This window comes from Saccopteryx bilineata, chromosome 6 (genome assembly GCF_036850765.1).
Source record: "Saccopteryx bilineata isolate mSacBil1 chromosome 6, mSacBil1_pri_phased_curated, whole genome shotgun sequence".
Lineage (NCBI taxonomy): Eukaryota > Metazoa > Chordata > Mammalia > Chiroptera > Emballonuridae > Saccopteryx > Saccopteryx bilineata.
In genome coordinates, this window is record NC_089495.1 from 184,681,935 (window position 1) to 184,705,867 (window position 23,933).

Genomic DNA, 23,933 nt, shown 5'->3' on the forward strand with positions numbered 1-23,933 from the left:
ACATTCCAGCAGGGAAGTCAGGGGGGCGGAGGGTGTTAGCTTTGGGCCCCAAACTGGGTCCAAGCCTGCATTAGCTGGGTTATCTGGAAGAGTTGCTGGAGCCCCCTGAGGCTGTTTTCTTCACTGTACACTGGGCACATGTCCTGACCCTTGAAGGTAGTGACTGGGGTGTGTGTACTCAGGATTCCTCGGTGTGCCTGGGGCTGGTGCGCACCCGACAAGTGGTAAGTGGTCATATTACGGGTGGTGGTCAAGGGTGTAGAGCAGAATTAAACTCTGCTATCCATGGTCATCTTGGTGCCTTGCACCCTGAAAGCAAGTCCAGGATTTACTCTTAAAAACAATCACCTCTTAGTAAAGGGCCTCCTTTTCCCCTAAGACCAGCAGCACCCCTAGTTTCCAGCAGTGACGGGACAAGAGATACCCAAGCTTGGAAAGTAAATGATTCAACTACCTGGGATTATTCAGCCAGCATGGAGCCATCGTGGCCAAAGCTCCAAAAGTGAGGCCTTGGGAGCCTCTGCCCAGCCATGCTTCCCTCTCTGACCAGCGCCCTAATCTGCCTTTCTGGATGGAGCTCACCAGAGATAACTGGTAAAGCAGAGGAGCAAAGACAGTGATTGAGAGAGAGAGGAAGGAAGGAAAGAAAGAGAGAGAGAGAGAGAGAGAGAGAGAGAGAGAGAGAAGAGAAAACAAACAAATATAGGACACCTGAACACCCAGGTAGACAGAAAGACCTTGTCCTGGGGCTGGCTATGTCTCCTGCATTTAGGTTCTGAAAGACATCAGACTCCTGTCAACAGACTACTCCATTTGCTAGAGAGGGCCCAAGTGGTCTGCTTCTGACAACCAGACACCCTTACTAAAAACAGACCTCCTGCCCCAGGTTCTGCTCCCTGGACCTCCCCAGAACCTGACTGCAGAAGCAAAGGATGAGAACCATCCCCCAGTAGAAGCCCAGTCAGGACTGTTGAAGCACTGATGCATGGGTGGGCACAGGAGGGATGGATGGATAGGAAGGGGAGAGAGGGAGGGATGGATGGGGAGGATGGATGGATGGGAAAGATGAAAGAATTGGAAGGATGGGATGGATGGGAAGGAAGGATGGATGGGAAGGATGGAGGATGGGAAGGATGGATGGATGGGAAGGATGGATGGATGGGAAGGATGGAGGACGGGAAGGATGGAGGACGGGAAGGATGGAGGACGGGAAGGATGGATGGATGGATGGGAAGGATGGATGGATGGGAAGGATGGATGGATGGATGGGAAGGATGGATGGATGGATGGATGGGAAGGATGGATGGATGGATGGATGGGAAGGATGGATGGATGGATGGATGGGAAGGGTGGATGGATGGATGGGAAGGGTGGATGGATGGATGGGAAGGGTGGATGGATGGATGGGAAGGGTGGATGGATGGATGGGAAGGATGGATGGATGGATGGGAAGGATGGATGGATGGGAAGGATGGATGGATGGATGGGAAGGATGGATGGATGGGAAGGATGGATGGGAAGGAAGGATGGATGGGAAGGAAGGATGGATGGGAAGGATGGATGGATGGGAAGGAAGGATGGATGGGAAGGAAGGATGGATGGGAAGGAAGGATGGATGGGAAGGAAGGATGGATGGGAGAGTGGGTGGATGGATGGATGCTACACACAGACCCACCTGTGACATTTTTTGTGGCTTTGGAGCCTGCCTTGGGCAGTGGGGTGGGCAGCAACGGGGGACTGGGGAGCTGGCCCACGGATCTCTCCAGGGTTCTGGGAGGACTGTCCAGGGAGTCAGTCCCAGCTAAGGCTTGAGAGGACTCATCCGTGGTAGGCGGGAGGCTGCCAGCAGCATCTGTTTCTTCACCTCTGGATGCTGAGGGTGTCTTGGCTGGTTCAAAGGCAAAACAGAGTTCTTAAACTATGGTTCCTCCAACTGGGGTGGATGTGAGTGAGGACAGCAAGGGAGGGTAGTACTGTCAACACAAAAAATGCAGAGGGGTCACTTCACATACTGACTTGACTTTCTGTGAGTTCAACCATGGACAAAACTGTCAGAAGCAAAGAGAAAGAGCAGGAGGGAGGGAAATAATTTCAAGAGTGTTAAGTTATTCAGTCCCTTTTTCACTCACTAGGTGGTGCTGAAGCTCCCACCCGGCCTGAGGGTGGTGGTCACAATCACAGGTTTTGGGGTCAGACACAGCTGGGCCCCAGTTGGACCCTGCACTTAATCTGTGACCCAGGGTACTTTACTAAACCCCTCAGTGCCTCTATCTACCCATGCATGACACTGGACTAGTAACAGGAATGACATTTAAACAAGAAGCGACAACAAGGTATGTTCCTAGCATGCTGTAGATCCTCAAATTCAGCAGCTACTAATTTCATGTGCCTGGTTTTCAGCAGCCCTGTCCCCTGGCATGCCGGCTAGATGAGTGGTGGAGAGAGGGTCGGCCTGCCCAGAGCCCCCACCCTGAGTGGTGGAGAGGGTTGGCCCGCCCAGAGCCCCACCTCCACCCTCTTCTTCCAGCCACTGGTCCAGGCTCCCCTGGAACAGCTCCTCCAGTCCCTTGAGCACCGCCCTCCACACTGCCCACCCCCTGCTTTCTCCTAACCCCTCAACCAGGGGTCCCCAAACTTTTTACACAGGGGGCCAGTTCATTGTCCCTCAGACCACTGGAGGGACAGACTATAAAAAGAAACTATGAACAAATCCCTATGCACACTGCATATACCTTATTTTAAAGTAAAAAAAAAACCAAAACGGGAACAAATACAATATTTAAAATGAAGAACAAGTAAATTTAAATCAACAAACTGACCAGTATTTCAATGGGAACTAAAAATAAGACAGCCCCCATATTTTGGGGGTAAAATTAATATAAGACAGGTCTTATAATAGGGGAAACCTGGTGTGTAGTAATGTGGGGGGAGACTTTTGGGCAAAGGGAAGTTATAGGGGCCATTATGTTGTTGTACATTTGGGGAATATGGGGACCATTGTACTGTGTAGTAATGGTTATAGTGCTCTGCCTTTCTTCCTACTTCTGCTGTTATTTCACACTGCTTCTGGTGATGTGCTTCACATGACGTGCTTCCAGAGCCCTGACGCGTGTGTCCTGCATCACTGGAAATAGTACTGCACGTGAGCGATGCCGGGCTTTGCGTCACCGCCACATACAGTACTGCAGGAGCACAGGATGCAGATGCATCCGCATCCTGTGCTCCTCTCACTGACCACCAATGAAAGAGGTGCCCCTTCCAGAAGTGCGGTGGGGCCAGATAAATGGCTTCAGGGGGCCGCATGCGGCCCGCAGGCCGTAGTTTGGGGACCCCTGCCCTCAACCTTCCTCTTCCAACTTTATCCAGCTTAACTTCCACCTGCCACCATAGCAACCACTTCACCCATTGCCCACAGTCCTCTGCCTCACTTTCTTCCCATTTAACTCTGGAGAAATCCCACCTCTGGATGAAGCTCCGCATCATCCTACCCCTGTGGAGGCGGACACAGAAGCCCCAGTCTTGGCTGTCTCAGGAGCGCCTTCCCCCGAGCCCTCAGTCTCCCTCCACTCTCAGTCACTGTTTCATACCTTTCCTTGCTCTCTCCTGCCTGGGTTCTCACCTCCCTCCTGCCGTGCAGCCTCACCTCCAGCTTTACAGGGGAAACTAGGGCCATCAAACAGGAGCTGTCCTCCAATTCCAGCTCAAACACAAATCTACTGACCCTGACACCCTCCTTATAAAACTAGAGGCAGTCTCCTGTCCGCACCCTGGGACCCCAGTTAGCCAGGCCTGTGCAAGGCCCTTGCCATTTTGCTTTTACAACCACCTGAGTAGGATACTAATATCCAGGAACAACCTTTCAGAGCTGGTCCTACAAGTCAGAGTGAACCTATCCATCCATCAGGGACCATTTGGTGCTTGCCCAACAGGGACAGGCGCTGTCCGTGGTGCTGAATGCACGTAAGGCCTGACGCGGCGGATCCCTGCCCTTTAGGGAGCTTCCACTGAGGCTACGGCAGCAAACAACACACGCCCCTCGGGTCCCACTACTTATCACCATTTCTATCACTTTGTTGTCCATGTTGGAAGTTGAAAACCATCTCAGGCAGGTCCTTTCTCTTGTGAGGCTCATGGAAATGCAGTCTTTGCTGTGATAGGGCTGGCCGTCCCAACTGCTAACGGGAAAAATCTAAGAAAGTAAATGCCCCTTCTCCACCCTCTGCAGAAGGCAGCCTGTTTTGTATCACAAAGTTAATCTGAACTGAGAACAGCAGTTCAAGCATGCTCCTTACATTCCCAGTCTATTCCAGTGTCCTGCCCTGCTCAGATACCCACATGATAATGCTGTTTTTAATTACTACTACTACTTATAAAACTGTCCTCAAGTGTTGTCAATACTTTTTTTGGGGGGGGGTTTGGTTTGTTTTTCTGAAATGAGAAGTGGGGGGCAGCAGACAGACTCCCGCATGCGCCCGACCAGGATCCACCTGCGATGCTCGGCCCATCTAGGGGGTTGCTCTGCTGCAACCAGAGCCATTCTAGTGCCTAAGGCGGAGGCCATGGAGCCATCCTCAGCGCTGGGGCCAACTTTGCTCCAATGGAGCCTTGGCTGCTGAAAGGGAAGAGAAAGATAGAAATGAGAGAGGGAGGGGTGGAGAAGCAGACGGGCACTTCTCCTGTGTGTCCTGGCTGGGAATCAAACCTGGGACTTCCACACACAGGCCGATGCTCTACCGCTGAGTCAACTGGCCAGGGCCTCAATACGAGTTTTTTAAAGAATCCTAGACTTCAAGCCTAGTGTTATGTCCCATGAAATGTAATCTATACTTCTAAGAGTTCACAGCTCTGATTAAGTTTTAGCACTAACAACATTAAAATAACATTTTATTTTCTAGGTAAAAACAGTTGTGGGGTTTACCTTGTTAAGCCAGGGTAAGCACAGAAATGTCCTGTCTCTCCAGGAGTGGAGTTTCCTGTCTCATATAAGTAGTGCCAGGCGATGCACACTCATCCTTGAACACCACGCACCATAGCCCTGGTAATCTGCAGCCACACTTACAGCCAGAAGCAGCAGATGCGGGCTGGCATGAGCTCATGGTACTTCACCCAGGCTCAGTTTCTGTCCTTGGGGCACCGAGTGTGCTTCTAAAGCCATGGTTTCAGGAGAGACAGGGCAAGTCACCTGGCCTGGAGGACACCAGTCTCCCACAACTATCCCTTGCCTCTGTTGTGGTTTGACTCATTTCCAGACATGTGACCTTGGTCTCCACCTCTGAGCCTCAGTTTCCTCATCTGTAAAAATACCTGTGTAAAATACATGCTCCTGCCCACCTCAAGGGTGGGGAGGCTTACACGAGGTCAGAAGGAAATGCTTGTTGGAACATTGTGGCATTCATCTGACATTTAAGGGTTAACCTTCCAGAGATAGAAGTGATCGTGAAACACAGGTGAGTCTCCTACTCATCCTAGGTCTGGGTTCTCATCCAGCACTGTGACATTTCAGGCCAGACAATTCTGTTATGAGGGGCTGCCCTGTAAGACGTTAAGCAGCACTCCAGGCCTCTAGCCACAGGATGCTAGCAACTTTTCCCTGTTTTGACTACCGAAAGATGTCTCCAGACACTGCTCAATGACCCCTGGTGGGGGACAAAGTGCCCAGGACTGAGAACCAGAGATTCAGGTAGACACTAGTTCAATTTCTGGAGGGAGGCACTGTGGTGTCTACTTGGTGAGGAAGGCTCGTGACTGTGACATCCTCTCACCATAGAAACACGGACAGGCCAGTTTCTCCCTCTGGGCTTCAGTCTCCTCCCCCAGGTCCAGAGTTTAGACAAGGCAGTGTTTGGACTGGACTCCACAGTTCCCTTAGAAGTGTCACTGATGGAAGCACTACCAGGGCAATAGAGGGGGTCCGGCCCCTACTCCTGGGTCAGCCACTGCAGGTCCACGTGGCTCTGCCTTCGCACAGCCCCTCAATCTCTATCTCTAACAGGGGTCCCCAAACTTTTTACACAGGGGGCCAGTTCACTGTCCCTCAGACCGTTGGGGACACATACAGTGCTCCTCTCACTGACCACCAATGAAAGAGGTGCTCCTTCCGGAAGTGCTGCGGGGGGCCAGATAAATGGCCTCAGGGGGCCGCATGCGGCCCGTGGGCTGTAGTTTGGGGACACCTGAGAGCTTCCCTCTTGGCTTATGGAACCACGTTCTTCTGGTTCTGTCCTGGTTTCCTTCTCGCTTGTTGGCCACACCCGTCAACCCTTGACCTTTCTCAAAGCTCCCGACTCATTCATTATTGGCTACTTTTCATCTCCACTTGGAGGTTAAGTGGACAAAATGAAACTGCCACATGCATCTCGATTTCCTATGAGCAGCCCCCCCCTTTCAATCACCCATCTGTTCATCCATCTTGCAAATGTCCTTGAACAAACATGAGGCCCTGGCACCCTCCTAGGAACCACCGACTTGGCACTGACCAAGACAGAGCACTGCCTTTAGCAGGCAGATTGCATGAACCCCTCCCCAGCTGTCCAGGGAAATTGGACGCGATACTTGATCCCTCTCATCCTTTTCACCTTGTACTCTGCCCCTCTTACCTAGTTCGTGAGTAGACACTGCACTCTCCCTTCAAAATACTTCTCAGAAACGTCCACTTGCCCTCCCAGCATCAGCTGCCTTGGTCTCCAGCTGGATCTCAGCAATGGCCGCCTCACTCTTAATCCTTCTCATCTGCCCCAAATCCATTCTCCAAATAACAGGATGGCAAACGTTTTCTGTAAAGGGCTTTGGCTTTGTTGGTCACAGGGTCTCTGGTGGCACAGAAAACCCTGGAAGGGTTGGCCAATCCAAACAGCAGAACTCCCCTCACTGTGCTCCAAAGTGGACAGCATCTATCACCCTCTGTGCTGCCCATAGGAACTTGCTACAACAATGGAAATAGTTCCTCCCTGTCCGTCACAGTAGCCACTAGCTACGTGTGGCAGATGAGCACCTGACAAGTGGCTGGTGTGATTGGAGAGCTGAACTTTTAATTTTGTTTTAATTTAAATAGCCATGCAGATAGAGGTGATTGGATGGGATAGCTGGATTTCTGGGAGTCAGTGGTCATAGCCCATAACTGCTAAACTAGAGAGATCAGTTACACAAAGGTCTACCCATCCCACTAGCTCAAGATGGAACATGGGCCCCCTTCTGCTCTGAAGGCCCTGGGACTCAACACACCAGTAACTCTTACCAAAGCCCTCCTCCAAAGTCTCTCCACAAAACTATCTACAGTCACCACACACTCGACCCTCATGCTTCTGCCCCATCTGAGCGGTCTGCAGCATCCTCTTCTGCATCTCACGTGTGTGTGTGTGTGTGTGTGTGTAGCTACAATTATACTCTGGAATCTTGTTGAAACAAATTTTAACATCACTTTAAGTCTCAAATGTTGTAATGGAGGGGGGAAAAAGAAGAGAAAGTGAGGTCTACAGTGTTCCTGATTTGGGGATCTCTCCCTAAGCTGTTCCTGTCTTATACTGACCAGCAGAGGGCGCTGCTCACCTACCAAACACTCAGCAGAGGCTCCGATGTCCTGTGCAAACTCCAGTGAAGGGCTACGATCTAGGAAAAGAAGTCACTGAAGCCCACCTTCTCCCATCACTCTGGAAGGTTGACACCCCTACCCCCCCCCCCGACAGACTCAACAGCACATCCTACCTACGAGAAGGTCCTTAATATAAATTTGTGCTCAACATACCAAGTCTACTCTCAAATCCACCCCCAAACCCTCTGGAGAGAGCACCTGAGGTTAGATGGGTGTTGACGGGACCAGGCATATTCCTCAGGGCTGAGCAAGCAGAAGGAACCAGCCAAGGACGAGCGCCAGGTGCCAGCAGCAGGCAGGGCAGCCACTTAGCGGAACAGCAGGTTCAGAGGCCAAGGCCAGCCGCTCAGCAGCAAGGACCACCAGTGGAGGGCAAAGCCTTGCTCAGCCACCAACCTCCAACCTGGCTGAAGTCTGATGCCTGGGGGATGGCAAGACACAGGTGTGCCACAAGGGCCTCTGCAGGGGAGGCTGGGATGTCCCACCAGCCATACTCTTCAGACCTCAAACTCCTAATACATCCCCAAGTCAGGGTGAAACTGGACAGGCACAGTCAGCCCCTCTTGGCAGGTGCCTAGATCAGTGGTGGGATTCAAATAATTTAACAACCAGTTCTATGCCCTAATGACCATTTTAAGTATAAAGAAACGATATACTGAAAGGTGGTTTATTATTTCATGCATTTCACTCTTAAATAATAATAAAAAAGGTATACAAAACTATATTCTAAGAAAGTTTTAAAATGTTAATAAAAATATTCAATATCTGGAAAAAAACAATAAAACTGTTATTTAAGATATTTCCATATTGCTTCTTGATTGGCATCCTCACTTGCAATTATTTTCACCTATGGGCAGAATGAACACTACTACAGGCTCCTGTAATACACTGTTGTGCAGATGAACATTAAGAAAGAGTAAGGATCATAGGGGTTCCTGAAGAAGAAGAAAAAGAACAAGGGATAGAGACTTTGTTCAATCATATCATAGCTGAAAACTTCCCTAAATTAATGCAAGAGAAACTCTCACAAGTCCAAGAAGCACAGACGACTCCATTAAAGAGAAACCCAAAGAAACCTACACCAAGACACATCATAATTAAAATACCAAAGCTAAGTGATAAAGAGAAAATATTAAAAGCTGCAAGAGAAAAAAAAGTTATCACCTACAAAGGAGCCCCCATAAGGATGACATCCGACTTCTCAACAGAAACACTTGAGACCAGAAGGGAATGGCAAGAAATATTCAAAGTAATGCAGAACAAGAACCTACAACCAAGACTACTTTATCCAGCAAGGCTATCATTTAAAATCGAAGGAGAAATAAAAAGCTTCCCAGACAAAAAACAACTCAAAGAATTCATTACAACCAAAACAATGCTGCAGGAAATGTTAAGGGGCCTGTTGTAAACAGATCAAAGTGGGAAAAGAATATAGCAAAAAAGGAATACACCATTAAAGAAGAAAATGGCAATAAACAGCTACATATCAATAACCTTAAATGTAAATGGATTAAATGATCCAATCAAAAGACATAGGGTAGCTGTGTGGATAAGAAAACAGGACCCATACATATGCTGTCTACAAGAGGCACACCTTAGAACAAAAGATACACATAGATTGAAGGTAAAAGGATGGAAAAAAACATTTCATGCAAATGAAAATGAAAAAAAGCTGGGGTAGCAATACTTATATCAGACAAATTGGACTTTAAAACAAAGGATATAGTAAGAGATAAAGAAGGCTACTACATAATGATAAAGGGAGTAATCCAACAGGAAGATATAACTATTATAAATATCTATGCACCTAATATAGGAGCACCCAAATATATAAAGCAGACTTTCATGGATTTAAAGGGCGAGATCAACAGCAATACTATAATAGTAGGGGATTTCAACACCCCACTAACATCACTAGATAGATCCTCAAGAAAGAAAATTAACAAAGAAACAGCAGACTTATTGGAAACACTAGATAAACTCGATTTAATAGATATTTTCAGAACCTTTCACGCTAAAGCAGCAGAATATACATTCTTTTCAAGTGCTCATGGTACATTCTCTAGGATAGACCACATGTTAGGGCACAAAAGTGCTCTCAACAAATTTAAGAAGACTGAAATCATATCAAGCACTTTCTCCGATCACAACGGCATGAAACTAGAAATGAACCACAACAGAAAAGCTCAAAAATTCTCAAACACATGGAAACTAAATAGCAGGTTGTTAAATAATGAATGGATTAAGAATGAGATCAAAGAAGAAATAAAAAAAATCCTAGAAACGAATAACAATGAGCATACAACAACTCAAAATTTGTGGGACACAGCGAAAGCAGTACTGAGAGGGAAGTGTATAGCACTACAGGCACACTTTCAGAAGCTAGAAAAAGCTCAAATAAACAACTTAACCCTGCATCTAAAATTAGAAAAAGAACAGCAAGTAAAGCCCAAATGTAGTAGAAGGAAGGAAATAATAAAGGTCAGAGCAGAAATAAATGACATAGAGGCTAAAGAAACAATACAGAGGATCAATGAAACTAGGAGCTGGTTCTTTGAAAAGGTAAACAAGATTGATGAACCTTTAACCAGACTCACCAAGAAAAAGAGAGAGAGGACTCAAATAAAATTAGAAATGAGAGAGGAGAAATAACAACTGACACAACAGAAATACAAAATATTGTAAGAAAATACTATGAAGAACTGTATGCCAAAAAACTAGACAACCTAGATGAAATGGACAAATTCCTTGAAACATACAATCTTCCAAAAATCAATCTGGAAGAATCAGAAAACCTAAACAGACCAATTACATCAAATGAGATCAAAACAGTTATCAAAAAACTCCCAACAAAGAAAAGTCCGGGGCCCGATGGCTTCACAAGTGAATTCTACCAAATATTCAAAGAAGAATTAACTCCTATCCTTCTCAAACTATTTCAAAAAATTCAAGAGGAAGGAAGACTTCCAAGCTCCTTTTATGAGGTGAGCATAATTCTGATTCCAAAACTAGGCAAAGACAACACAAAGAAAGAAAATCATAGGCCAATATCTCCGATGAATATAGATGCTAAAATCCTCAACAAAATGTTAGCAAACCGGATCCAACAATATATGGAAAAAACCATACACCATGATCAAGTGGGATTTATTCTGGGGAGGCAAGGCTGATACAATATTTGTAAATCAATCAATGCGATGCATCACATAAACAAAAAGAAGGAGAAAAACCATATGATAATTTCAATAGATGCAGAAAAAGCATTTGATAAAATCCAGCACCCATTCATGATCAACTCTCAGCAAAGTGGGAATACAGGGAACATACCTCAACATGATAAAAGCCATCTATGAGAAACCCACAGCCAACATCATACTCAATGGGCAAAAATTAAAAGCAATACCCTTAAGATCATGAACAAGGCAGGCATGCCCCCTTTCACCACTCTTATTTAACATAGTCCTAGAAGTCCTAGCCACAGCAATCAAACAAGAAGAAATAAAAGGCATTCAAGTTGGAAAAGAAGAAGTAAAACTATCATTATTTGCAGATGATATGATATTGTATATAGAAAACCCTAAAGTCTCAGTCAAAAAGCTACTGGACCTGATAAATGAATTCAGCAAAGTGGTGGGATATAAAATCAATACTCAGAAATCAGAGGCATTTTTATACACCAACAATGAACAGTCAGAAAGAGAAATTAAGGAAACAATCCCCTTCACAATTACAACCAAAAAAATAAAGTACCTAGGAATAAACTTAACCAAGGAGACTAAAGACTTGTACTCGGAAAATTACAAAGCATTGATAAAAGAAATCAAGGAAGATACAAACAAGTGGAAGCATATACCGTGCTCATGGTTAGGAAGAATAAACATCATTAAAATGTCTATATTACCCAAAGCAATCTATAAACTCAATGCAATACCAATTAAAATACCAATGACATACTTCAAAGATATAGACCACATATTCCAAAAATTTATATGGAACCAAAAGAGAACACGAATAGCCTCAGCAATCTTAAAAAAGAAGAATAAAGTGGGAGGTATCACACTTCCTGATATCAAGTTATACTACAAGGCCATTGTATTCAAAACAGCCTGGTACTGGCATAAGAACAGGCATATAGATCAATGGAACAGAACAGAGAACCCAGAAATAAACCCACAGTTCTATGGACAACTGATATTTGACAAAGGAGGTAAGGAAATACAATGGAGTAAAGACAGCCTCTTCAACAAATGGTGTTAGGAAAATTGGACAGCTACCTGCAAAAAAATGAAACTAGATCACCAGCTTACACCACTCACAAAAATAAACTCAAAATGGATAAAAGATTTAAATGTAGGCCGTGAAACCATAAGCATCTTAGAAGAAAACATAGGCAGTAAGCTCTCCGACATCTCTTGGAGCAATATATTTGCTGATTTATCTCCATGGGGAAGTGAAATAAAAGACAGGATAAACAAATGGGACTATATCAAACTAAAAAGCTTTTGCACAGCTAAAGACAACAAGAACAGAATAAAAAGACAAACTACACAATGGGAGAACATATTTGACAATACGTCTGATAAGGGGTTAAAAACCAAAATTTATGAAGAACTTGTAAATCTCAAAACCAGGAAGACAAACAATCCAATCAAAAAATGGGCAAAAGAGATGAATAGACACTTCTCCAAAGAGGACATACAGATGGCCAGTAGGCATATGAAAAAATGCTCAACATCACTAATCATTAGAGAAATGCAAATTAAAACCACAATGATATATCACCTCACACCAGCCAGAATTGCGCTCATCAACAAAACAACACAGAATAAGTGCTGGCGAGGATGTGGAGAAAAGGGAACCCTCCTGCACTGCTGGTGGGAATGCAGAATGGTGCAGCCTCTGTGGAAAACAGTATGGAGATTCCTCAAAAACCTGAAAATCAAACTGCCTTTTGACCCAGCTATCCCACTTTTAGGAATATACCCCAAGAACACCATAGAATGGCTCCAAAAGGAGAAATGCACCCCCATGTTTGTGGCAGCATTGTTCACAATAGCGAAGATCTGGAAACAGCCCAAATGTCCGTCAGTGGACAAGTGGATTAAAAAGCTTTGATACATATATACTATGGAATACTACTCAGCCATAAGAAATGATGACATCGGATCATTTACAATAACATGGATGGACCTTGATAACATTATACGGAGTGAAATAAGTAAATCAGAAAAAAAAAACTAAGAACTATATGAATCCATACATAGAAGGGACATAAAAATGAGACTCAGAGACATGAACAAGAATGTGATGGCAACAAGGGTGGGGGGTGGGGGGAGGGGGGATGGGGCGAAGAAGGAGAGAGGGGTTGGGGGAGGGGAAGGGCACAAAGAAAACCAGATAGAAGGTGACAGAAGACAATTTAACTTTGGGGGAGGGGTATACAGCACAATCAAATGTCAAAATAATCTAGAGATGTTTTCTCTCAACATATGTACCCTGATTTATCAATGTCACTGCATTAAATTTAATAAATAAATTAAAAAAAAAAAGAGTAAGGAGCCTGACTGGGCGATGCGCAGTGGATAGAGTGTTGGACTTGGCTGTGGAGGACCCAGGTTCGAGACCCTGAGGTCGCCAGCTTGAGTGCGGGCTCATCTCGTTTGAGCAAAGCTCACCAGCTTGGACCCAAAGTCACTGGCTCGAGCAAGGGGTTACTCAGTCTGCTGAAGGCCCATGGTCAAGGCACATATGAGAGAGCAGTCAATGAACAACTAAGGTGTCGCAACGAAAAACTGATGATTGATGCTTCTCATCTCTCTCCGTTCCTGTCTGTCTGCCCCTATCTATCCCTCTCTCTGACTCTCTCTCTGTCTCTTCAAAAAGAAAAAAAAAGTGTAGGGGATGTAAAGTTGTGATTTCCACACTGGAAAGAGACCTTAGAGTGAACAAGTGCCATTTTAACAATCAGTTCTCCAAACTCAACAAAAAATTAGGTATCAGTTCTGCTGACCCGTTGTGAACTGGCTGGATCCTACCACTGGCCTAAATGCTGGAAGGCGGCGGCAGGTAGAGGCAGTAGTGAGAAGCACAGGTGGGAGCCCTGCTGGGCAGGAAGTAGTAGCCGAGGCCAGAGGCCCATCCGGCTATGAAGCCAAAGACCTCGCCCACCACGGAAGACCCAGCATACCTGTCCTCATGGCCTGGATTCCCAACCTCCCACAATTGTGAGGACACAGTTCAAGTCCCAGCCCCCACACCATACCTGACATGTTCATTGCTGCAACTTTACTAGGGAACACACTTCCCACTGGACAGTGAGGTCCCCGGAAGATTTCTCTAAAAACGCTGCTAACAGGTCTGAGAGCAGGGGATGGTCACCTCACAGCACCCCCAGGTTTCTCTGCCGGATTCATGCTTTTCTCCTCTTCTTCCCCACAGCTGACAACCGTCCTGATCAGTTAAAATCGGGACCATCACCATTCCAGCCGCACCACCAATAACCAACACGACAGACACTGCGCTGAGGCCTTCCACCTGCCAGGCCCCACTGTTTGTCCCACTCAACAGAGGAAATGGGAGCTTGAAGCAGGGTACCAAGCATACCGAGGGGAGGAGCAGCGAGCCGCACTCTCCCACTGGAGGAGCAGCACTGGGCCCTTCCAGTGCGACCCGCCAGGCTGCCACAGCAGGCACTGAAGCACCGTCTCAGGGCCAGAGGCCGCGCTCCACAGAGAGGCAGCCGCTGCTGTGGGACTCAGGCCACCAGGAAGGTCCCTCCACCTCCATCTTGCCTTATGGTCTTGGGCTCATCTAAGCTGTTTCCACTGGACACTGGCTCCTTAGTAGAAAACTTCCTGCTCTGAGGTGCCCAGTGAACAAGCATAGGTAGCCGGGAGGAAGGCACACGGGAGGGCCACCTGTAAGCATCCTAAGCACTCTCACTTACACGCTGTGCCCGACTTAAGAGACCGCACAAGGAAAATGCTCCAGCAAACACTCAGACCCAGCTGCATGGTGGAGGGGGGCGGAGCTAGAGCTTGTCCCTCAGGGCATGGCTGTCCCTCCTGACAGAGCTACTGCCCAGGCCAGGGACCCCAGCTGCCACCCAGGCCGACGGCCATGCTGCAGCAGCTCAACCCCACATTGTGCCCTCTGATACCTGCATCATCCGAATGGGTGTCCGAGGACATGGGCTCGTCCAGGGAAGCCTGGTCTATGCCAGCGGCCAAGGGGCTTCCTGGCGGGGCATCTTCCAGAGTCTGGGTCTCCTGCTTGGGAGTGGATGGCTCGCTTTGTGTGGCTCGGGGACCTCTGTCAGAGTTACCCACTTTGCTTTCAGCATCTGCAAGGAAATTCAGCTGTCAGCCTAGCCTGTCCTCCCTTCCTGTGTGCTTTCATGCATGCAAATGCCTTGCTGGGCAATGTGCCTCCCCAGACCAGGGGCAGTACCCTACCGCCTTCCCCCACATCCCTGGAGTCCCTGTCCATACCGTCTTTCTAAGGCAGCACAGAGCACTGCAACAGCCCTCGCCTCTGCCCTGCAGCCCTGCCTACGCACTCTCACTCTAACACCTGCGGAGACTGGACAATGCCCGCCCCCCCCCCCCCCCCCGACTCTGTAGCTTACTTTGGTCAGTGGAACCTTAGCGGGTTTGATGCAACCATGGCTTCAAAAAATATCTGCCTGCTGCTTGTGTGTACCTGGCCCTCACCTTAAGGATACACCTGGCTAGCATGCTGAGGGGATGAGAGGCAGGTGGGGCAGGGCTGAGCTGCCTCCATCCTGCCAGCCTGGGTCAATCCAACAGCTGAAAACACCCCCGAGGTGCTGGGTTGTTAGGTGACACTATCGTGGCTACAGATAACAGATTTACCTGTGCAGCCACCACCCCACAGAGGTCCTGGGAAGGCAGGAGAAATAAGCTGCAATCCTTACCCTCCATCGGCTCATATACTAAGGCTCATAATCCTAGGATTGGGGGGCATCACAGAGCAGGCAGTCCCTGGTTGTAGACAGGCGGAGATTCCAGAAAGATGACACCAGGATCCTAGCAGGGCTCGGAGGAGACCTGGAATCCCCCTGTTTGGGGCTCAGCCTTTGAGGGTCTGACCCTCAACCTCTCAGGATCACATCTTACTGATGAGGGGCCTGGCGCTCAGGAGAACAACTGGTCCTAGTCACACAGTCATAAGGCGGCAGGTCCAGGCTGGGAGACTCCGCTGACACAAGTCTCCCCTTCTGAAACACAAATCAGTCCCCCGCAGGACCCCCGAGGGTCCCCTCTTCCCCGCAGCAGGTTCGGGGGCCACCACGGTGGAAAGTGGCAGCGTAACGTGCACACAGTTGGGAGGCAGCAGCGTGGGGACCCCAGCCTGTCTTGGAAGAACGTCCCCATGCTGCTGCCTCCCATCACGGTGGGGAAAGGAGAAGGAAATATTTATTTTGGAGTCTGGGGCCCCCTTTGCCTGCCGTCCTTGTGTCCCTCAACAGTGTGTTCCTCATTGACAAAAAGAAAAAGCTGATCAGAATCCTTAACCAGGAGGACCGAAAGGTGTCCAGCCTCGGAGGGACTCAGCAGAGGCTGCCCCCCAACCCCCACTTCCACAGCCGACCGGGCTTAGAGCTGCAGCTCAATCTTGTTCAATGAAAAGTTACAGTTCCCAAAATAGCCCTGGTGGCAGGGAGGTTGCTAAGAAACACTGGTTGGGGTGGGGGAGCTGTGGGTGCAGGCCCTCCCTCCTGCCCAATCTCCACCGCTGCTGCCCTTTCGTTCCGAGGGCCACAGTGGGGAGCACAAGGCTGAGCCTCTGTCTACAGAGGACTCAGTGAGAGGGAACATGCTATAAACACGCTTGCACACATACATGCACACACATGCATGCAGGCATGCACCCACTGACCCCCATGTTCAGTTGCACAGAGACCAGACGGACCTCTTGCCTCTGCCCAAGTCCCCCGAGGAAAGCTCCCTGAATCTCCCAGGTCATAGAGCACAGCAGCAGGCTCACCAGCTCTCACAGAACCAACAATGGAGTATGAAACTCCTTAAGTTATTTAAGAAAATGCCACGTGGACATGAACAGGAAGGTGAAGGGAAGTCACCCAGGAACATGCAGGATCTGGCACAGAGATACCCGCCAACTCCTCTCCTCACTCAGGTCATTTGGGTGGAGCCAGGTGCAGGGACTGGGAGGCTGGTGGGTCCTCGCTTGTCACATGTCAGAGAAGGACGGCCACAGCAGTGAAGATGGAGAGAAAAGGGGTCACCTCCGCCCTCCTCATGCAGACCTGGTCCCTCTCGTATATCCCACACTGCACAAACGGTCCTTCCTGGGTGCCAGCAGATCACTCAACTTCCAGGAGCCACCGCAGAGGGGTCAGGTGGGACGTGAAACTCACTGTCACTGTCACCTACTCAGCCTCCCAGGCACTTGCCTTGTGTGGAGTCATAGTGACAGCAAGCGGCCACAGGGGGGCGCTCCCAGCTGCAGGGATGTTCACCTGGTCTGGAGCAAGTGCTGGCAGCTGAGGGAGATTCCTTGGCTTAACCCAAACCCAGGAAACCACAGCAGCCTCCTGGGGGCGGCAGGAGTGGGGAGAGCTCACAGCACAGCTACAACAGTCAGAGACCTGTGTGTGTGTGGGGGTGCTGGATTCCCATCCAGAACTCCCACCCCAGCTCCCACCCCTCTGGGGTCAGGGCGATGCCACAGAATCCTATCAGCCCACTAGGACCCGTTATCGCAATGTCAGTACGAATTACAGATACACAGAACCTAACCCCAAGCTTGACTTCGCCCCCAGTGAGGAAAAGCATTGTCTGAGCAGGTAACAACAGAAACAATAGGGCAAGAAAGTATCTACCGCAGATGCCTTCTGCCAAACAAATCCACATGTCCTGTTATCACTACGTCCAGAAGAGGTGAGACACAGTAGGAATTCAGGCAGCACCTGTCCATGTGAAGAACACAGTCCTCCACTCCTCTCCCCGACGCCAGGTCCCTTCCCAGAGGACCTGGGACCGGCTTCTATCATGCCCTGCAGCGACGGCCTGGGCAGGCTCACTGCAAACCCACTCACCGGTCGCCCTGTGGCTGCCCTGGGCTCCCATATCGGCTTAGAGGCACCTGTCCCTCGATCCCTTCCTGGGGACTCAAACTGTCTTGACTCTAACCATGTTGGAGAGAAAAGGTAGACAAGACATGATTCTCTGTGGATCGCAGGCCCCCCTCCCTGTTTCTACCCTCACTGCACCCCACCTGCTCTTGGTTTCTTCACGGGGCTCCCCGCTCCCTTCCAGTACGAGGTCCTGCTTCTCTGGGCTGAAGACACACTCCTGCTTTCCCGGCTCTCCTGGCTTCTCACCCTTGGCCGCACTGAAGCCGGCAGCAGCTGAGGTTTATAAAGCATGGAAGCCACGCCCACAATGCTTGTTAAGAGCTGCTCAGGTGGAGCCCATGTGCGCAAACAGAACCAGCCAGGCCAGGTGCCCGTTTCACGTTCTCAGGGCACGTTGTGCCAGTCCCTCACCACACTCGTGTCAGCTGTGATCATGCAACGCTGGCGCATTCTATAAAGCGGCACTCCTGGAGCGCCTGTCGTGATTCCCAACACCTGCGCCACGTTACAAACCCTGGTGTTTGTCTCCCCTCCCCCCCCCATACTGGGCTATGTGTTCTGGGAGGGTGGCACTTGGCTCACCTGCATCCTCAGATGCTGCACATAGCAGGAGCTCCTCCAAAAAGTACCGGAGTACCAATTAAAAAGTGCATGTTCAACTTCTGAGGAAAGAGACTGAGTCTCAGGCCCTTCTAGTTCCTGATCCAAAATCACTTACGAGAGAGAAAGATCAGGCTGCCAACCTGCACCCTGGGGGCAAAAGCCAGCCTATCGCCTGTTCCAACGCCCAAGCGAAGCACAGACTCCACATCTTTACATGGTTGAAAAAAAAAATCAAAAAAGAAATATAATAGCTCATGAGTTACCCCAAATTCAAACTTCAATGTCCACAAATAAGGGTTTCCTGGGGCGGCCATGCCCACTGTTATGTGTTATTGGCTTTTGCCTTTCAATGGCAGAGTCAGTGGTTGTGACAGAGACCCTCTGGCCCCCAGAGCCTAAGTTAACTGTACGATCTTCTGCAGGGAAGGTGTGCCAACCCAATCTAGCTGGTGTGGGGCATCATCTCACACATGGAGGCCAGGAGCACAGCCTGCCCAGCAGCCCAGCCTGGCGGTCACCCTGACACCTTGGCTGCTGCCATGGTCTGTCCCCAGGTCTCTGTCCTCAGCCCATCAAACAACACCATTCTACAAATAATCAGCATTCAGGAGAGGCAAGCTGCCCTTCTAGAAGTTCCCTCCTTCAGTCATTCCCCCCATCCCTTTGTTTTTCCAGGAGTCAGTCTACATCCTTATTTAGTCTTCACTCACCAATGATTATATTTTCCATAATGGATGATACACAGGCCTGAATTCTTCCCCAAGATCCAAAGTCAAGTTTGTTGGCAACACATTCGAAACGCCCTGTGCCCGGAGCTGTTTCGTCCCGTCCAGATGAAAACAGCCCACACTTCTCTCAGCAATGACATCCCTGCAAACCTGAGTCAGCAGAGTCATCCCTTGCACATGTAAAGTTTGGTTACTGGTACTGAGTATGTGCCCGTGTTGGTTTCCTCTGAAATATCATCCTCAAATTCCTTCAGTCTTTGACTATAAAGGAAGGATGACAAAGGCCTTGGACCCCACTGGGCCTGGAGGTGAGGGCCCCGCAGAGCCAGGGAATTTAGGAAGCTGGACTCGCCGAGTGTCCTTCCTGATTCCTGAGACCTAGGCCAGGCAACAAACACGCCATTCACAGTATAAGGCACAATGTGGGAGATAGGAATTTTGATAGGAATCTCCCCCACCCCTCCCAGGGGCCAGGATCCTTCAGTCAGGAGGAAGAGCCCGGTACAGCTCCAAGAGAGCGGTTTTGTGACCCCCCTCACACACACACACCAAGCCCAGGAGGTCAGGGAACCGGAAGCACACCAGGACCCAGGCCTGTGCTCTAGGCCTTCCGGGACCACGGAGAGAGGAAGGCGGGGAACTCAAGAATCTTATGAATTAATAATGCTAGCATAATAACCGCTGTTTCTCAAAGATGCAAATGAAGGTGGCCACACAGATACCACCACAATTAAGCTCTCCAGACCAGGGACTGAACCGTTCTCGGCCCTGTGGGTGCTGCCTCCTGGACCCCGCACTCCTTCTCTGCACACGGGAGGAGGGGAAAGGACGCAGCGGCCCGGGGGTGCTGTGGGGGCCACAGCGATAAGGCCGGTACAGTGCCCAGCACTCAGCCGACAGTCCAGTCGCTGGTTAACACAGGGTAGCCGGAGTTGTAGGTGGCAGTAAAAGTAACTTGCTCAAATCAAGGATTAAAATGTGAATATGAAAATAAAAGCCAACGCTATCACTCCAGGGGAATCAGGACCCACCACAAGCTTAATCCACACCCGGCTTAGAGGAAGCTGTCACACTCCTCAGGGAAGAAGCAGGCTCTTCGCTCTGTGCCCCATGAGAGGTGGCCTCCGACTCCCTGATGGGCTCTCAGAGGCCCCGGGGGGCTGGCCTCATGGGGCGTAACTCTGGGAATTTCTCCAACCGTGGAGGACGCATCAGGTCCAGCAGCCACGTGGACACCAGACTCCTCCAATTTCCATGCTGCCCTAAAGTGCTTCCTGGGCCCAGGAGAGACGCCCAGTCCTGTATTCCTTGGCCCAGGGGTTCCCATTTACCCTGCCCGCACTCACCCTGCTCCACCATCTCCAGCAGCCCCTTCTTGATGAGCTCCTCGCGACCTTGCCGGCCGGCCATCTTCTTCTCCAATGCTGCACAAGCACAAACACCAGGTTAGTCCGGGCAGGGACATCCAGAAGACACAGGGAGGCAGCAGGGGAGGCAGGGTTAGGGGCCTGGTCCCTGGCAAGGGCCGTGTTCAGGAAGCCCACGCTTTCTCACTGACCGAGCTGACCAGCTGAGAAGCAACACCTGGCATGACACCCTTCCTTCAGCCGCCCCACTGCTGCCCTCCACCAAATGCTCTTTAACTAACCAGCCGGGAACAGCCTCCCTCTGCCCCCAACTCTCTGGGGCACTTCTCTGCGGTTCGGTGATGGATTGCTAAATGCATCCTGACCACTCTGTTCATAAACCCAGTCTCTGCGCAGCTGCCCCAGGGCTTCCTCCACACACCCAGGTTAATGCTGTCAAAGAATTCACCAGGTGAACAGGGAGGGAGGGGACCCCTCCCTGACCTCACTCTGCCAAATCTCCTCAGTTCTTCCTCCCCGTCTCCCCACGCCAGAGCAAAGCACTCAGCAACGTGCTTGTGTTCCCCCTTGCTTTCTCTACCTGTCCAGGAAACTGTTTCCCTACAGTCGAACCCAGTCTCCAAATACAAACTTATGTCATCCTAGGACCCTTTCTTTAAACGATGCAGAGAGCCAGCCGTTAGCTTGCATCACAGAGGGTCACTCATATGTGTAAGCCCTCTGCCCGTGCTGGCTGTGGGGGGACAGACAGAGCCAGCCCACCTGTCAGAGCTTCAAGTCCGGCAGTGGTGGACAAGCAGGGAATGGCAACGAAGTTATTTAGTCTGTTTAAAATTCTTTACTGAGCACCTACTATGTGCCAGGAGTTGGGTGAGTCCTGGGGGTGGGGGTCACTGCGAGGCAGAACCAACTCAGCCCTCCTTCAGGGAGCAGGTAGTGACAGGAGGCTTGTCAGTGGAGTCGCACTAATACGGCATGTACTGAGCACTCACTGTGCGCCAGGCAGAGGAGCGAGACGGGCACGGTCTCTGCCTGAGGACAGATGACAGACATCCGCCAGAACCAGAGGGCCCAGGGCCGGGGGCGTGCGGCCTCCCCGAGGTGCCCGCTCTGGGAGCTGAGGGGTGAGCAGGGCAAACCCAGAGGTATCAGGGAGAAGGATCAGTTTCCTTTCTGTAGTCCCACCTCCAACCTAGTTCCCAGGTGCGTGATGTGTGGGTAAAACTGAGAAACTGAACTCTGACTTTGGGAAGGGCAAGTGAAGAGGGTGGCGCTCCCCCCCCCCCCCAGAAACAGGGTGGAGGTCAGAGAGCTGTGGGACCCCCATGACACTCACGAGGGCCAGCTCTGATGCAGGATGTCACCTGCTCTGACTCGTGGTCTTCCCAATGACCCGAAGAGGCAGCTGTGAGGACCTGCTGCCCCCATCTCAGGGGTCACTGCCCCCACTGCCAGAGCCACCCCCAGAGCACGTAGGGGCTCAGATGCCACTTCCCAAACTCCCGAGAGCACCCTCATGATGCCGCCCAGGCCTTGCCCTGCCCAACCTCTCTGTTTGTTTTTTTTCTTTAAATCTTTTTTTTTTTTTAATTTTATCTCATTCTAACCAAGAATGCCTAAGAAATCAGGGATTTGATATGCTGAAATAACATCCCACATTTTGGGGGAAAAGAATGCTTTAGAATAAAGAAACGAAAGAAATGCAGTCCTGTTCTAAGATACCTAAATGCTGGAATAAAGGGTCTGACGGTAGGGAAGCTATGTCCACAGGTGAGGATATTGCAGAGGTTGCTGGAGCCCTCAGTGCCCCTACGGGGTCCTACAGTATCCTGATGACCTCAGAGGCCACTCTCCCACAGTGCTGAGGGGGCCCGAGGCACGGGGTCCTCACAGCGCATATAGCTCGACCCTCCAATCCCACGGCTGGGGGCGTCCAACCCAGAGAGTGTCCGGCTCCCGCTTTGGCTCTCTCTGCCTCTCACTGCTACACAGACATGTCTCCCCCAACTTAGCACCTTTGCACGGGCTGTTCCTATTGCTGCAAGGCTTTTCTCTGCCCTTCTCAAGGAGGCCAACTGTGTCTCAGCTCAATGTCACCTCCTCACCCTGGGTCTTCTCAGCCAAGCAACGCCCACCCTGCCCACTCCCCCAGCACCTGCACAGCTCTTGCGAGGCCCCACCGGAGTCCCCACTGTCTCGCTTGCTTGTTGTAGGTCCGTGGCCTGACTGGAAGCTCACAGTGGGCAGGCCGGGCGCCCCGTCTGCCCTGGCATTAGGAGGCACTCAGCATTCACTGGTTCATGGTGTCTACTCTGCTTTCATTCTTGCCAAGGAGAATTAGTTAATCGACTTCTTGAGTAATTAAAAAAAAATGTGTAAGAAGTATGAGTGGAGGACCAGCTGCTGCTCTTCGTGGTCCCCCCACTGGCTGTGCCTCTGCCAGCCTCTGACCCTGGGGAGGAAGCGGGGACCTGGGGGACCACCAGAGGCAAAGCCCTGAGCCAAGCACTTACCAGGCAGGTCCCCGAGGCCCAGGACTGACTCCTTACCAGCAGCTCACTCACTATCTGTTTCCAGCCTTAGCTAACAGGTGCGTGGCCCAGCAGAGAGGCCTGTGGGATTGAGATGCTGTCTCCCTGGGGTTGCTTCTCCAGGCCCCGACCTCTCCTTCACCAAGGACACCCTGTTGTCTGGGCGCTGACCCTGAGCAGGACTGCCGGGCTCCTCCCCAGCTCCCTGACCGCTGCCTGCCTGGCCCTGGGAGCAGTTTCCTCTCTCTGAGCCCAGCTGTGTCTCTGAGATGGGCAGGGACACAGCAGCAGCACTGGCCTTAGGCATGGTTCTGAATATTCTGTTAGCTGGAAATGTGTTCTGTCACCATTTGCTAATATGGCCAGTTTGCTGCTGTTACCACCCACGTCCCCTATTGTTTAGTCTGATGGTCATAGTTCCCAGTGTGAATTGTGAGGGGAGAAAGTGGCACCGCCCGTCACAACCTGACTTCCCACAGAGCCAGGACTGGCAAGAGATAAGGAAGTGGCCAGCGGTGAGGGGGGGTCTTCAGGGTCCTCTGAGGGAGGCAAGGAGCCTTCCCTCCAGAAAGAGCTGAGAGCTGAGGGCCCTAACACTCCCAATCCCCAGGGGGCTCTTAGGGACCGAGGGCCCCAGGGTTGTCAAAGTGGCTTTCCCTGCGGGAGGGCTAGGTGCTTGCTACTCGAGTGGGGTCAGCCAGGAAAGCTGTGACAAGCCAGGGTCTTGGCTCAGGCCAGCCCCGCCTTTGTAATGAGGTCTCTGGTGATGTGTGTTTTTTAGGGTCCGGGCGGTGAGTGGATGATGGTGCTGACTGTCTTAGCTGGGTGGGTGGGGCCTGCACGGGCCCACGGAGGATGGTGACCTGGAGCAGGCTGAGCAGCTTCTGGCTGTCAGGGGCCACTAAGCACAGTCTGCCCTCCTGTGGGGCTCAGAGACAACATCAGCCACAGAAGGCACCATGACAATGACACCAGGCCCGGCTTCTGCGTGCTCAC

General features: G+C 50.4%; 1 protein-coding gene across 3 annotated transcripts in view; it reads right to left on the minus strand.

Annotated features, from left to right (window-relative positions):
* PHACTR3 (phosphatase and actin regulator 3) overlaps positions 1-23,933 on the minus strand; it is a 166,743-nt gene that overhangs the window by 48,521 nt on the left and 94,289 nt on the right. For 2 of the 3 annotated variants that reach the window (XM_066236336.1, XM_066236337.1), the window contains exons 3-5: positions 20,386-20,463; positions 14,748-14,930; positions 1,676-1,888 (exon numbers count right to left, since the gene is read on the minus strand). In XM_066236336.1, the coding sequence (XP_066092433.1) occupies positions 1,676-1,888; positions 14,748-14,930; positions 20,386-20,463 (474 nt within the window). The remainder of the gene's footprint in view (positions 1-1,675; positions 1,889-14,747; positions 14,931-20,385; positions 20,464-23,933) is intronic. The other variant, XM_066236339.1, reaches the window with a different exon arrangement.